Source organism: Rhinatrema bivittatum, chromosome 6 (genome assembly GCF_901001135.1).
Source record: "Rhinatrema bivittatum chromosome 6, aRhiBiv1.1, whole genome shotgun sequence".
NCBI lineage: Eukaryota > Metazoa > Chordata > Amphibia > Gymnophiona > Rhinatrematidae > Rhinatrema > Rhinatrema bivittatum.
Window position 1 is genome coordinate 356,311,684 of NC_042620.1, and position 16,401 is coordinate 356,328,084.

The 16,401-nt window shown below is 44.9% G+C and overlaps 1 protein-coding gene across 3 annotated transcripts in view; it reads left to right on the forward strand.

Annotated features, from left to right (window-relative positions):
* GRIA3 (glutamate ionotropic receptor AMPA type subunit 3) overlaps positions 1-16,401 on the forward strand; it is a 759,693-nt gene that overhangs the window by 353,206 nt on the left and 390,086 nt on the right. For all 3 annotated transcript variants that reach the window (XR_003857595.1, XM_029607859.1, XM_029607861.1), the window contains exon 4: positions 6,390-6,577. Coding sequence is in view for 2 of the 3 variants with exons in the window: in XM_029607859.1 (XP_029463719.1) it covers positions 6,390-6,577 (188 nt within the window). In the remaining variant the exon portion in view is untranslated. The remainder of the gene's footprint in view (positions 1-6,389; positions 6,578-16,401) is intronic.

Here is a 16,401-nt window from a genome sequence, read left to right on the forward strand (position 1 = left end):
GAGCAGAAACACAAGAGTAATGAAATAAATCAATTGAAAGCTGGATAGGACTGAGTGTAGCAAGGAAAAAAGAATTCAGGCTACATTAAATTGTGCCGCACTGCGCTGTACTAAGTAGCTTTGTACATGTCCCTCCACCCTCCCAAAGAAAAGCTTTCATTTTAAAAAGATGCCTAGAAAATCATTTTCAGGCACGCACTGTGTATTCTGCCTGCCTTGCCTTCTCTAGTTCTCTACTTTGAAGATCAGTTTCCAGCTAGTACATGCTGGGGATCGGATAGCATCTTGAATGGGTACGGCAAAGCTACTTAGTTCAGCAAAAAGCACTTATATGCTAGTGTGTCTGGTGTTTTGTTAATGATTAGAGGTAAAAACTATTCACTCATAGCAGAATGAGCTTTCTGTAAAAGGATTAACATTTTACAGCACAGAATTTTGTTCTGAAAAAGTATAGAACCCAGCCCGATAGTATAAAATATTTAGTTTATGAATGATTTAAAATATAGTGTATCCCAACCAGTCTGCTATGGCGCACTGGTGTACCTTTAGACCTGATCAGGTGTGCCATGGAAAAGTCGCCACTTCCTGATGCCCAGATCCATAGCAGCATCTAGGCTATGCTTTCAGCGCCTTGCTGCATAAAGAGACACCAGTGGTGGCTCTTACACATGTAGGAGTCCTTTCTGAGAACATGTGTAATTGGGCATGCCTCTTCCTCCTAGCTACAGCATGAACCCTGGAGTGTGGGAATTAGAGGGCAGCTGAACTCTGCTTTATGCAGCTCACAACGTAGACAGCACCTTCAGAGCCTTTGTCCTAGCCCCAGCCAGGGCCGGCGGAAGCACTAGGCGAACTAGGCGATCGCCTAGGGCGCTGAGCATTAGGGGGCGCCGAGCCGCTGACGGCCAATGGCCGCCGGTGGACGTCATCCCAATGGCAGATACACACAGCAAGAAGATCGCAGGGCCGTGGTACAGTCCGCGTCTAAACATGCTGGTGCTCCTCCTCCTTCCTGCCCGCGCGGCCCCGGAAGAAAATGTTGCCGGAGCCGCGCGGGCAGGAAGGAGGAGAAGCAAGGAGGAGGAGCATCAGCCCAATGCAGGAACTTCTCCTCCTTCCTGCCCGCGCGGCCCCGGAAGAAAAATGTTGCCGGAGCCGCGCGAGCAGGAAGGAGGAGGAGGAGCATCAGCCAATGCAGGAACTTCTCCTCCTTCCTGCCCGCGCGGCCCCGGAAGAAAAATGTTGCCGGAGCCGCGCGGGCAGGAAGGAGGAGGAGGAGCATCAGCCAATGCAGGAACTTCTCCTTCCTGCCCGCGCGGCCCCGGAAGAAAAATGTTGCCGGAGCCGCGCGGGCAGGAAAGAGGAGGAGCATCAGCCGCGTGCCGGAAGGAGGAGGAGCATCTGCCACGTTCAGAAGAGGATCAGCGCGGCTCGAGAAGACCGGGGCCGCTGCAGAGCCCCGTGAAGAGGAGGCCCAGAGGTGAGAGAGAGAGACTGAGGGTTTGTACAGTGTGTATGTGTGCGTGTATGAGATGAGTTGAGAGACTGTGTGTGTGTGTGTGGGAGTGAAGACCTGAATGTTTGCAGAGACAGCATGGGAGAGCCTTTGTGTGTGTGAGAGACAGCATGTGGTAGTGAGAGCCTGTGCTTGAGCAAGACAGCATGTGGGAGTGAGAGAGAGCCTGTGTGTGTGTGTGTGTGTGTGAGTCAGCATGTGACAGTGAGAGCCCGTGTGTAGGAATGATTGTATGAGAGAGAGCATGTGACAGTGAGAGCCTGTGCTTGAGCAGGACAGCATGTGGGAGTGAGAGTTAGACAGCATGTGCAAGAGAGAGACTGTGTATAAATGATTGTATGAGGGACAGCATGTGAGAATGAGTGCCTGTGTATGTGAGAGAGAGAAAGCATGTGAGAATGAGAACCTGACCGTGTGTTTGAGGGAAGCAGACAGATGGAGAGAAATAAATATGTTATAAAAGGAATTGGCAAAAAAATAAGAAAGGGAAGGTGGAAAAAAAAAAGCCTGTGACCAACCGATTAGAAAACTAAGATCAGACAGCAAATGTAAAAAGAAATACATTACTTTTTACTGATTGGAACATGTAATCTTTGGGAATGTGCAAGAGTAGCACTTTCTCTATGCGGATCTCACAATGTACGAGATCAGCATAGAGGAACTGGAAGCCCATGGGGCCTGCACAGAGGAGGCAGCAGAATGGGCTTCAGTGCCAATAGCAGCAATCAGCACCTCCGCAATAGCCATACAGCGGCAGTGACAGTGGCAGCAGAAGAATGAGAGAGGCTCTGAGGTTGCTGGCAAAAGAAAGAGAGGGGGTCTCTGCCTTTAGTGTGTGCATGTGTATGAATGGGAGTCTGCCTGGGGGTGTATGTGTGTGAATGCATGGGTGCCCGCCTGAGGGTGTGTCTGTGAATGAGAATGTATGGGTGTCTTCCTGGGGTTTGTATGTGTGAGAATAGGTGCCTGCCTGTTTGTGGTGTATGGGTGTGTGTGAGAATAAATTGGTGCCTGCCTGGGGGTCTGTGTGTGTGAGAATGAATGTGTGCATGCCTGGGGGATGGGGAGGGAGTGGTGTGAAAATGAATGGGAGCCTGCCTGGGGTTCAGTGTGAGAATGACTAGGAGCTTGCCTGTGTGTGTGTGTGTGTGTGAGAACGAGTGGGAGCTTGCCTGGGAGTGTGTGTTTGTGTGTATGTGAGGGAGCCAGTGAGAGTGAGAGCATGAGTGTGTATGAGAAAATCCAGGGGAGTAAGAGTTTGTGTGGGGGTGTGTGTGGAGGGGGAGAGAGTGCCTTAGAGCCTGAGTGTGTCAGTGTCTGTGAGAGCGAGAGGTTATGGTTGGGTATAAGAGCATGAATGTGTATGTATGTGACAGTGTATGTGTGAGAGAGAATGGACATGTGAGTATGTGTGAGAGAGAGAGGATAACCTCCTAATCCTCGACAATATCAGGGTGACTGGAAATCAAGAGCTCCCATGTATGGACAGTAGGGGCTTTTTAAAATCCTTATTAATTTTAATTATTGTGTGTTATTTGATATATGTACTGTTTTGAAATATTTTATTGGTGTTTGGGAAATTGTAAAAAATGTATATGATTTTAATTAATAGAAATTCTATTTATCAGTAGTTTTAAAATATTTTATTAGTATGGTTTTACTATTATAACTGATGCTTTGTTTCTTGATTTATTTGTTTTATGAGGAATGGTGGTTCTGTTTTTTCCATTATTAATACACAGAGTCTGGCTTCTTGGGGTTTCCATTCCAGTTTTGTCTAATTTGTGCTCCTTTATTTTGTATTCTGTATTTGGTGAGGGTCTGTCTCTGCTCTGTGTGTGTGACCACGATGAGAGGTTCTGCTAGCATGTAGTGTCTGTATAGGGATCTATAGCAATCGGGTTTGTTTTGTTTCCTCAGTAGGTGGTGTATTGTTATCCCAGGACCCAGTGTAATATTTACCCTTGCTTTTTTCACAGGTAGGGTTATTATTGTTTGAATCCTTGGTGTTATTACTGTTATGTTATGATGGGATTGCAGTATAGATTTTGGGTGTCTCTTTTGCGGTGCTTTATGTTAGTTCACATTGTGCCTGGCAGTGGAAGGTGTTTGTACTGCTGTTACTGTGAAGTGACACCAGAATTTGAAAATATCTTTTAGTATGATGAGCTGTAAGGGAAACATCCAAGCTCCATTGTTTGGGGGAATTTCAGTGGATACACAGAGATACAGAACTGGAGGTGCAGGATTTATATTGACATTCTGTCCCTTCCTATATATTCCAGACTTCACTCTCATAATCATATAGAATTAGTTGAATGAGGCTATCAAATAATTTTATAGTAGTTTTACTAGAAGTGTGAAACTGGCCAGCTTTTTAAAATAATGCAGAGGACCCTTTGGACTTTTTTTAACAACACTTTTTTTTATAACCAATTTTAAAGCAGGATCCATGCTAATGAGGTGGGTGTGATGAAGAAATGTCATTTTGGCTCCCCCCCCACCCAAACCAAATTCTTCTGTCTAGAGATGCCACTGATTTTCTGTGGCACACAAATGCATTGGCCCCTGGCGCTGGAGACCCTTGGTGCGCCACTGGGTGCGAGCCATATGGGGGCCGCAAGTGGTGGCAAAGAGGAGTGGAGATTTGGCGGGGCCACAGCAGTGCCCATCTGCTCGCGACCCATAAAACCCCAGTCAGCGGGCGTGATTGAGAATGAGGTAGGAGTCGGGGCCGAGACCGGGGGGGGCGCAAGGAAGAAGGCTCGCCTAGGGCGCCAAATCCCCTTGCACCGGCCCTGGCCCCAGCCACATACCCTGAGCACTGGATGTGACTTACTCCTAATGTTGGAAGTACAGCAGTGAAGGAGCTATATCAGCCACATGTGGCAACCAAGGTAACTATCTTGGTTTTTCCCATAGATACACATAATGGCAGGAATAAGCCTTACTCTTAAGATACAACATTGTTTCCCAATCTTTTTGAAGCCAAGGTGCACCTACATTAACAAAAATGTTGTGTAATACATCAGCCTCCATGGAGCACGCAGTGTGGACATGGAGACGACTCATATCGCCAAAAGAAGAGCTAGGGGACACTGAAAGACCCACCACTCTCTCTTCCAAATTTTAAACAATGGAAGAGAGGGACAGAAAAATACATGACCCCTTCACGATAGACCAGCTCCCTCTATATACAAGGGCAGATTAAGGGAGACATCCCTCCTCCAGTGCTGCTGCTTCCAACACTCCCATCTCACTCAGCTTGAGGATAGGACAGAGGCTGGGAAGACTCAAAGGATGAGACTCAGAGTGGGAGAGGAAGAGGTACTGTGTGCAATGTGTGTGCTGCACAAAGCGAGGCTCACATTTCCATTCCCTGCATGCTGCGAGATTTCTTCCTGAGTTGGCAGCCCATTCCACGAAAATCTGCTATTGACGTGAAGGAGCTCCATGGCAAGCATTTGTGAGAAATTTAGCTAGGGCGAAGCTGGCATTCATAACTAATGAGCTACTGTGCAGGATCTTGCATCACAGCAGCTTTTTAATTTTAAATTTAAATAGAATGCTGTGCCATGTGAACTATGCACAGCATTGCATGGCCCGCGCCATCTTTAAAAATGGCGCGGGCCATCCAGTGCTCCTACCATGTGAAAGGGGCTGGCCAATGGCACGGATACCCTGTCACATGGTAAGGGCAAAGGCCATCGGTGCCATTTTTATAGTGGCAGCCGACGGCCCGAGAGTGGGAGATTGCTCCCGGGACCCCACTGGACCACCAGGTACCTGTAAAATGTTTTTGGGCGGGTCGGGGGGGGGTGGGAGAAGCTAAGGGATTAGTTTTAAAGAGTCGGGGTGGGTTTTGGGGTTATTTTTGTGTGCCGTTTTTTTTCCCACCCTCCCCCAAAATGATAAGAGACTCCCCGAACAATTTCATGGGGTTTTCCTATCGTTTGGGGGAGCCCCCGATTTCTGACGATTTTGAAAATATCGTCCGATATTCTGAATTGGGCTCAAGAAGCCCAATTCAGAATCCTTACAATCAACCTAGGGCGAGAGAATATAGTAGAAATCTCATGTTTGTGAGACTTTCCTCACGCCAAATGACGTCAAATCTTCACTGAGGTGTACTGTGCTCTTCGTACAACTCACTCTGCATGTAAAACTGGCCCCTAAAACCCTAAACCACCACCAAAACCTCACCTCGCACTATTAGCTGCCCTCCTATAGACAATTTAAATAGTTGAAATACTATGAAGGCCTCCCCAGAGACTCTTTCTCTCTCTCTCTATACTCCACTCCCCTCTCCCCTCTCTGAAGCCCAGGAATGGCCAAATGCAATTTGCAATCTTTATCACAAATTGCACTGCGGGCATTTTGTACAGTTTAATGCCTGGAAAAAAGGTGTCATTATTTCCGGTGTGCTATCGCACAGCGCAAAAATGCCCTTCATTTTCATTAATCCCGCCCAAACCCCTCCCCCATCCCACCCATAAGAAAAATGTTCATTCACGCAATGCGATAGCATTACTATCGCATGCGTTATGGCATTAACGCATTCATTACGGCATTATCACGGGCGTTAACGCCATAACACATTTTGATGAATGACCCTCTAAGTGAGCTGGGTAGAGATATTAAAGGGAAATATCCCTGGGTAACCGAGAATGAGGACTCATGGAACCAGATTCCTATTCCGGCCACAGCTGAGCTGGAAGCCCAAAGGAGCAAGAGGAAACCACCGGGTTTGTTGAGCGTTACTTTTATATGCATTTTATTTAAAATTCTTCTCCTCAAAAAACCATAAGAAACAAGAAATTGATCAGCTTTGGGTTTTATTTAATTTAAAAAAATTATTATTATTATTCTCCAGGATTTTCCATTCTTCAAGCAATTATGGAAGCAGCAGTACAAAACAACTGGCAAGTGACAGCCCGATCTGTAGGAAATATAAAAGATGTGCAAGAATTTAAGCGGATTATAGAAGAAATGGACAGACGTCAAGAGAAAAGATATGTGATTGACTGTGAAGTGGAGAGGATAAACACAATTTTGGAACAGGTATGCTTATCATTGGCATGGTATTTTGCAGGCTCCTTATAACATGTGATATAACTTCTAAAGGGCTTTCTTCTTTTCTCTGTGCATGAGGAAGAAAACTTTGATAAATCAAGCCTGTGGTGCACAAGTATGGAGAATTTGGATGTATACAATGTGCACATGCCTACTATCCGGCACTTTTCATAACTGTGTTCTACCTGATTTTTCCTGCATTCAGTTCATAGAATAAAAGATTTTGGGGTCAATTTTCAAAGAGTTTAGGCTTCTAAATTAGCCCTTTTGAAAATTTACTAGGGCTGAGTTCCTAAATTTAGGCTCCCAGGGGCAGATATTAAAAAAAAAAAACCATGAGCTTCTAAATGTAGGCCTCTAAATTAGGTGCCTATGATTTCAGCTGAAAATTCACATAAATTTACAATCCTATATGTTAGGTCCTAAATGTAGGCCTGCTATTTACCGTATTTGCCAGTGTATAGGACACACTTTTTTCCACTGAAAATAGATGAAAAATAAGGAGTGCGTTCTATGCGCCGGTAATCCAAATTTACAGTGTCTGGTGGATTCCCCACGCCTTCGCTCCCCGATTGGCCGATGCACTCTTGCTCCCCAAGTCACTCACCCTCACCTCCGGACACCGTAGAAATTGATTCTCCGTGCCCTCGCTCCTCGAGTCACTCCCCCCGGATGCTGTAAAATGTTCATTCTCCGCTCCGTGATTGCCCAGCACCGACCAATCGGGCAGCGCACCTTTGCTCGAGTCACTCCCTCCCCCCCACCGGATGCTGTAAAAATGTTCATTCTCTGCTCCCTTGCTCCCCGATTGGCCGGTGCTGGGCAAAAGGGGCTTGCTTCGGCCAATCGGGCAGCATGCCCTCGCTCCTCAAGTCACTCCCTCACCCCCACCCAGATGCTGTAAAAATGTTCATTCTTCAGCACCGGCCAATCGGGCAGCGCGCCCTCACTCCTCGAGTCACTCCCTCCTGCTGTAAATGTTGATTCTATGCGCCCTTGCTTCCGATTGGCCGGTGCTGAAGCAAGCCCCTTTTGCCCAGCACCAGCCAATCAGGCGGCGCGCTCTCGCTCCTCAGACAGTGGGCACTTTTCCAGCATCTTTGAAATCCTTTCTTCTATTCCAGAAGGAAAACCAATCACAGTCTTCTTTCTACAAAATGAATATCCCAGAGAGCCAATGATAAACTATGTTAAATCATTTAGTGCGCTGTTTTGGTATGGTGTAATGTCCTGGCTGCTCTAGCATTCCCTACACCCTCGCTTCCGACTGGCTGGAGCACTGGCCAATCAGGAATGCTAGAGCATTCAGGACATTACACCATTCCTTAAAAATGTGTGTAAAAAAAGGGGGGGGGGGCGTCTTATGCGCCACTGCATCCTAAACGCCGGCAAATATGGTATTTTCTAGATTTAGGATTATAAATTAGGTGCCTAGGTCTGAAAATCAGTGCTAATCTCCTAACTTTGTTCCCTTCCTTAACTCCGTCCCCATAAACCACCACACTTTTTTTAGGGTTCAAAATTTAATAACTAAAATTTAGGGCTTAGGCCTACTAAATTTTCAAAAGGGTTAATTTAGGTCCCTAACTCCAAACGTTAGGAGCCTAAACTCTTTGAAAATTGACCCCCCCCCCCCCCCAGCTTCATTATTCTCCTAAATTTAGAACCCAAAACAAATGGGTGGCTACGGGGACAGGGAAACAAAGTTATGAGCTTAGCTCTGATTTTCAGAACCAAGCACCTAATTCAGAAGCGTAAATCTAGGAAAATCAATAGCATCCTACATTTATGTGAATTTTCAGCTGAAAACCTAGGGACCTAATTTACCCCTAGATTCATTCCATGAAAAAAAAAGGGGCGGGGGGGGGCGGTAAGGAGCAGGCAGGCGCATCGCGGTGGTGCATTTTTGCCCACCGCGGTTGCAGCCACGGTGCACACTATCACCCCTGTAGCGCCAATGAAATAGCTATAGATATTTCCGGTGCTACTGAGGTCGATAATGTGCGATACATTATTGCCCGCAGAGCTACAGGCCCCTAATTTACCTAAACCCCGCCGAAACTCCTCCCCTTTCCCTAATTTACATTCTCAAATTGCAATGCGGTAGTTATTGCATACGTTAGGGAGTTATTGCGTGCAATAACGGCCCATCGCATTTTGATGAATTTTGGAGCTCAGCTTTTTTTGAATGCCTGCCCCATTGTTTCTGGCTACAGTGGTAACTCTCGGAGAGCTTTTACTACTGGTTAACCACTGTTTATTTATGCAACAGTACTAAACAGATTGCTCAAAATAGCTATTTCATCCTAAAATACATTGTTTTCTTTATATTTTTCCACTTTTATTGCAAATAAAATGATGTATGTTATTATAGAAAGGATCTCTCAATTTAAAAAATGCTCCTCCGTTCTCCCTTCTGTCCCCCCAACTATTTTATAAAACTATTTTTTTCTTCAGTTTACCGTAAATAAAGATACAGTAACTTTCAAACCAGCGCACAGGCTCACACTGGCACATGTGTATCGGCACGCGCCCAGGAAAGTGGCCATTTTATAACTTGAGACCATTTATGTGCGCATGTTATGAAATAGCCAGGCCAATTTTAAGTGAGCGCGTGCATGGGTACAGAAATCCCGCTTCTATCGCGTTAAGTCGGGGAACCTTAAAAGGGGCGCCTGCCCATGCCATTGCCAGTTTAACCACTTCGTCTACCAGTTTCCCCCAGTTAAGTCCTCCACACCCCCCTTGGTTTGATAGCCTACACGCTCCCCAATCATCCCAGACCCTTTAAACCTCTCAGAATTGGCACGATCATTTAATTTTATTACTTAAAAGTCCTCATAGGAAAAGTAAAGTTACTTGGCAGGGGATCTCAGCGTGCACCAGGGCGCATAAATATTTACGTGCACATCTCTTGGCTGGGCCATGAAATTCCCATGTCCCACCCAGACCACTCCCAAACCCCACGCCTTTTCAAAACTTTGCAGGTGTGCACGCAGCGGGTGTTACTCGCATATCTGAGCACTTTTTAAAATAGGGTCGGCACATATAAGCCCGACATTTTTGCACATCCCCTAATTGATTTGCACGCCTAATTGATTTTGCAGGCTTTTAAAATTCACCTCAATATGCATTTATACAAATTTATATTGAAAAATACTCAAAATTAATTTGCTAGGGTTGGTACATCGGCCGGCCACGGTGCCTAGGTACCCGTGGCCAGCCTTCCTCACCTTCTGCTGCATTCCTGGGGACAGGCTCTAGTCCCTTTCTGGCAAGGGGGGAGCATCTCCAGCACTGCCTCCCTTACGGCGGCCTTGTCAGAGGTCGGCACCTTCGTGGCAGAAACGCCGCCGCCGCTAACTTGGCCGGCCCGGCCTCCTAGGCGCGTGCACACATCTCACTGGAATATTTAAAGGGCCCGCTGCACGCTAAGGCTGCCGGCACTTCCTGCAGTGATGTCACGTGGCCCGGTATTTAAGGCCAGGCCTAGTTCTCACTAGTTGCCTTCTCAAAAGGTCTCCCTGTTACTTGTTGCCTTGTGCTTCTCCATGTTCCTGATTTCCTGCCTTGTCTTCTCTTTGACTCCGAGCTACGACCTCTGCATTGCCCGTCTATGCCTCTGATCCTCTCCGAGCCACAACCTCTGCATTGCCAGACTATGCAGAGGGACCCTCCGAGCCACAACCACTGCATTGCCTGACTACGCCTCTGATCCTCTCCGAGCCACAACCTCTGCATTGCCCAACTATGCCTCTGACCCTCCGAGCCGCGACCACTGCATTGCCTGACTACGCCTCTGATCTTCTCCGAGCCATGACCTCTGCATTGCCTGTCTATGCCTCTGATCCTCTCTGAGCCACAACCTCTGCATTGTCTGACTATGCCTCTGACCCTCTCCGAGCTACGACCTCTGCATTGCCTGACTATGCCTCTGATCTTCTCCGAGCCACGACCTCTGCATTGCCTGACTACGCCGCTTCAGTCTATGCCCTGGGCTTGGCCTACTCAGGCTTTGGCCTGTTCTTGCTCGGGCGCCCCCTGTCTGTCCGAGCTCCAATCAGTGCCTGGGTCTCCGGGACTACGCCTCGTCTAGTGTAGACATCGTCATTCCATCGTTGCTGCCTCAGGGCTGACCTCCCTGCTCTCTACTTCAACGACAACATATGGAGGCCCATTTAAGTCCACCCAAAGGCTTAACCCGCGGGGAACGAGGGCTAGTATTGGTGAAGTGCCAGCCGGCCTCCGTAGTTCAGCCCACTCCGCCTGCCGACGGTGGGGACCCGTAGGTCCCTTCCTACGGGTTGCGTCAACCCCACCTTGTGCTCAAGGGTCCACATCTGGTGCAACATGGGTTCTTCAGGGTTGTCTTATGCCCCTGTATGAGGCTGACTTTTTAAAAGGCCCTGGCCACAGTTTATGAAGCTAAATTTATAAAATAGTTCCATGCCCCTGCCTTGCCCCTGCTCCTTTGTCCAGATTGGCTCTGGTACAAGATTTTGCACCATGTGAAGGTGGGTTAGTTCAGTCAGCTAGATAAGTTAAAACATAGTGTAGTCTCTTCCTAGAGTCTAGTATGACAAGCACAGCAGAGATGCGACAGAGGACTTCATGAGCTGGTTGGGACTATGGATAGACATACCCTCAAATCATCACAAGGCATCTGTGTTACATGCCACTGCTCCCCCAACTGATGCTCAGCAATGAAGTCAAGGATCTGGGAGTCGGCACATCTCCACCGCTTGTCTTGTCCAATTACTTTGGCCTGCTGGAGAATGCTGGGGTCCAAAGAGAGTCTGTACCCAGTGAAGTGTGTGCATGATCTGCATGGAAGGTGGTGTAACCAAACTTCAGGCTTCATTCATATTCTCTCTCCTGATGCTAGTGGATACAGCACAACCTCACCATGACAGTAATCTACCTCCCACCTGACTGGGTCAGTAGGGGAGATAAACTTTGGAACAAACCAGGACCTGGGACACTTTATGAAACATGATGGTGTAGAGAGAGAGGTGGGCTTCCTATGATGCCAATGCTGTTTGATTTGCTTGCTGAAACTACAGCTATGGAGTCACTGGAGGAAATCACAGCAGCAGCACTCCTTCAGCATTTTCCCGCTTGCTGCATGAAGATGGCAGCTGATGCCTACTACAGTAAGATCAGGCATTCATGAAAGTATATTTCTATCAATCCTAACAAGGGGTTTTAGTACCCATGCCACTGACATATCTCAGCCCATATGTTGCTCCAGTTTTTGCTATGACGCAGGTATATAATATCATGAGAACATAAGATGTGCCATACTGTGTCATACAAGGGTCCATCAAGCCCAGCATTCTGTTTCCAACAGTGGCCAATCCAGGCTACAAGTACCTGCCAAGTACCCAAACATTAAATAGATCTCAAGCTACTATTGCTTATTAATTAATAGCAGTTTATGGATTTTTCCTCTAGGAACTTAGCCAAACCTTTTTTAAACCCAATTACACTAACTGCCATAAACACATCCTCTGGCAATGAATTCCAGAGCTTAACTATACGCAGAGTGAAAAAGAATTTTCTTTGATTTGTTTTAAATGAGCTACTTGCTAACTTCATAGAGTACTCCCTAGTCCTTCTATTATCTGAGAGAGAAAATAACCAATTTACATTAACCTGTTCAAGTCCTTTCATGATTTCATAGTCCTATATTATATCCTCATTCAGTCGTCTCTTCTCCAAACTGAACAGCCCTAACATATTTAGCCTTTCCTCATAGGGGAGTCGTTCCATGCCACTTATCATTTTGGTCGCCGTTTTCTGCACGTTCTCCAGTGCAACTATATCTTTATGAGATGTGGCGACCAGAATTGCATGCAGTATTCAAGGAATAAACAACTGCTTCATAGAGCAATTGGTTCAGGAACCAACGAGAAAGGGAGCTATTTTAGATTTAATTCTTAGTGGATCACAGGATTTGGTGAAAGAGGTAATGATGGTGGGGCCACTTGGCAATTGTGATTATAACATGATCAAATTTGAACAGCTCTAACACTAAATTTTCAAAAGGAAACTTTGATAAAATAAGGAAAATAGGAAAGAACTGAAAGGTGTAGCTGCAAAGGTTAAGTGAACAACAGGCATGGACATTGTATTTTTAAACAATCTTAGAAGCGCAGTCCAGATGTATTCCATGCATTAAGAAAGGTGGGAGGAAGATAAAATGATTACCAGCATGGTTAAAAGGTGAGGTGAAAGAAGCAATTTTAGCAAAAAAAATGTTTTCAAAAATAGGAAGAAGGCTCCATCTGAAGAAAATAGGAAAAAGCATAAGCATTGTCAAGTTAAGTGTAAAACATTAATAAGGCAGGCTAAGAGAGAATCTGAAATAAAGTTGGCCATAAAGTTAAAAACTTATAATAAAAATTTGTTAAAATATATCCTAAGCAAGAAACCTGTGAGGGACCGTTAGATGACCAAGGGGTTAAAGGGGCTCTTAGGGAAGATAAGGCCATTGCAGAAAGACTAAATGAATTATTTGCTTCTGTGTTTACTAATGAGGATTTTGAGGAGATACTAGTTCCAGAAATGGTTTTCAAGAGTGATGAGTCAGAGGAACTGAACCAAATCATTGTGAACCTGGAAGATGCAGTAGGCCAGATTGACCAAATAAAGAGTAGCAAATCACCTGGATCGGATGGTATGCATCCCAGGGTTCTGAAGGAACTAAAAATGAAATTTCAAACCTATTAGTTAAAATTTGTAACCTATAATTAAATCACCTATTGAACCTGAAGACTGGAGGGTGGCCAGTGTAACCCCAATATTTAAAAAGGGTGATCCAGGAAACTATAGACCAGTAAGCCTGACTTCAGTGCCGGGAAAAATAATGGAAACTATTCTAAAGATCAGAATCACAGAGCATATAGAAAGACATGGTTTAATGGAACATAGCATGGAATTACCCAACGCAAGTCTTGCCTTACAAATCTGCTTCATTTTTTGAAGGGGTTAATAGACATGTGGATAAAGGTGAATTGGTAGATGTAGTGTATTTGGATTTTCAGAAGGTGTTTGACAAAGTCCCTCATGAGAGGCTTCTAAGAAAACTAAAAAGGCATGGATAGGAGGCAATGTCCTTTCGTGGATTACAAAGTGGTTAAAAGACAGGAAACAGAGAGTAGGATTAAATGGTCAATTTTCTCGGTGGAAAAGGGTAAACAGTGGAGTGCCTCAAAGATCTGTACTTGGACCGGTGCTTTTCAATCTATTTATAAATGATCTGGAAAGGAATACCATGAGTGAGGTAATCAAATTTGCAGATGATACAAAATTATTCAGCATAATTAAATCACAAGCGGATTGTGATAAATTGCAGGAGGATCTTGCAAGACTGAAAGATTGGGAATCCAAATGGCAGATGAAATTTAATGTGGACAAATTCAAGGTGTTGCATATAGGGAAAAATAACCCTTGCTAAAGTTACACGATGTTAGGTTTCCAACAAATATTCTTTAAACATATCATAAGGGGAAATTAGATTATGTTTTGGAAAGTTTAATATTCTTAAGTTCAAATATTTAAATAAATTTTCCAAAATTTCCAACTTTTTATCATAAACTATTTCCGCTCTGGCAAACTTCTGCTGCTCACTTCTAAATTCTCAAATCTCTTCTCTACCCATTCAGATAGTAAATTCAACTTAGACATTTCTGTTTCTATTTTATTAAATCGCTGATTAGAGTCCGTTGTTATCTTCGTCAGATTTAAAACAGCAGCTTCTAGTGCTTTAATGGCATCCCACAGACTTTCCATTGTTATTGAAGGTGGTTTTTCCAAATGTAAGAGTAATTTCTCTGGTGTTCTAGAGTCTAGCTCCCCAAATGCGGCTGACACTCCTTCCCCTTGCTCCTGATTATCAGAATGTAATCTTAAAAAATCTGTGGAAATTGTAATGGAGGAGAAGGAGTACTTGGGGCACCGGGACTTAAAGTTGTTTCGGCTAGGGAGGCAGGTATTCGCTCCATACCACTGCCTCCAGCGGCCCTTTCCACCGGTTCTGTACCCGTTGCAGGGGCAAAGAAAGCTGGAATCCGAGGTTGAGAGGCATTCAGTACAGGGGATGACATTGACATCTCCCTGACTCTTGCCTTCCGCTTGGTATGGGGCAATAATATAGAGGAAATTGGTGTTTACCTTGGATGTATGCCCCTTTGACACAACTTCTCAAAAATATTTTATTGAATCTTCATGCAATGGAGGCGGGTGGAGGAATCGAAATTAGTTTTAAATTACTCACTTTTTAGGAATTTATGTCCTTCCCAATTTACCCAGGGTAGGCAGGGGAAACACAACAAGTTAGCTGGATTGGGGGCACCATGCATGTGACAATTGCCATGGGTGCCATTACAATTTTTATATTTACACACAAAGGAGATTGCTCAACCAGCAGAAAAAGTACACAACTCGGTCATATGTTGTAAAATTTGTTTTATCCACTTCTGAAAATAAAGACCTCATTTTATTCTCTCAGTAAGTACCTTATAATATTACAAGACAATCTTTGCATACCCATAGGCCTCTGACCCATTTTTAGCCATGGTTTGTCTGAGACCTATACTGCACAATTTTTGGAACAAATTCACATTATTCTTGATGATTAGCAAAAAACAATTCTGCTTGGGTAAGGTCTTCCTTTCCTAGGATCACTAGAGAAGCTGAAGTATATAAAAATCCTGTAAACTACTTAATAAAGTGCCATCAGAGTAAGAATGATGGAGGATGTGAGCACAAGCAGTGTATTTCACCTACAGCCATGACTGCTCATCACATTTAAATGGACAGCACTGTAGGTGTTTCTCTTGTCTGCTTGCCTGTATTTTTTCACGTAAGTCAGTACAATCAATTTCTGCATCCTCCTTTCAAATATTTGAGCAAGGTCTGTGCTGTTTTCCGAAAAGAAAAGCAAGGAGTACATTGGCAAATGCCACTCATAAAATGTCAAACGCCAAAGAACATAACATTGCAGGTTCTCTTTCAAAAGGACCTGCAGTGCTTTGGAGGCAGTGTCCACTCTCCCAGCCACTCCACAACAGCAGTACCTATGGGTGGGATTCAGAACACATAAACCTGTGCCCCTTTCCTCCACGTCAACCCCCAACTCTGTGCTTTCAACCTTGCTGCACCATATGCATGGAATAGACTTCCTGAGTTGGTGTGTCATGCTCCCTCTCTGGCCATATGTTAGAATCCAGCTGCCTTCCCAGACTCCTTGGTGGTGGACTTCACCTTGCAATAGGGTGCCATCATTGGATGCTCTGATGCGTGTGATACTAGGACCCGATAAGAGATGCTTAGGCCATATGTGCGCATGATTCAGCACACGTTGGTGGGAGAGTTGGGCACCCGCCCTGATGATGATGTCACACGCTCAAGACTACATAACTTGCCTAGAGTTGGATTTGTTACCTCAGCAAAAACGTCTCCTGGCTCCTGTTCCTCCTGAGTCCAGTCTTATTTATTTATTTTTTGTTTTTATATACCGACCTTCCTGTAAAAAATTACAAATCAGACCGGTTTAAAATGAACAAAAAATTGCATAAGAGCGTTACATGGAATAGTGAGAGAACCAGGGCTAAGAGCTTGCCCATTTCAACAGAAACAATACTCTACATAGTTAAAAAAACCTAAATAACTAATTAGTTACATCCAAACAGACATTGATCAATACTTAATAATCTGAATTAAACAGGGTTCTAAGTGAGATAAATATTTAATGAATCTGTTTAAAAGTTTTTAACTGACAAGGTAAGAGTCTTACGGCGGACTTAGTC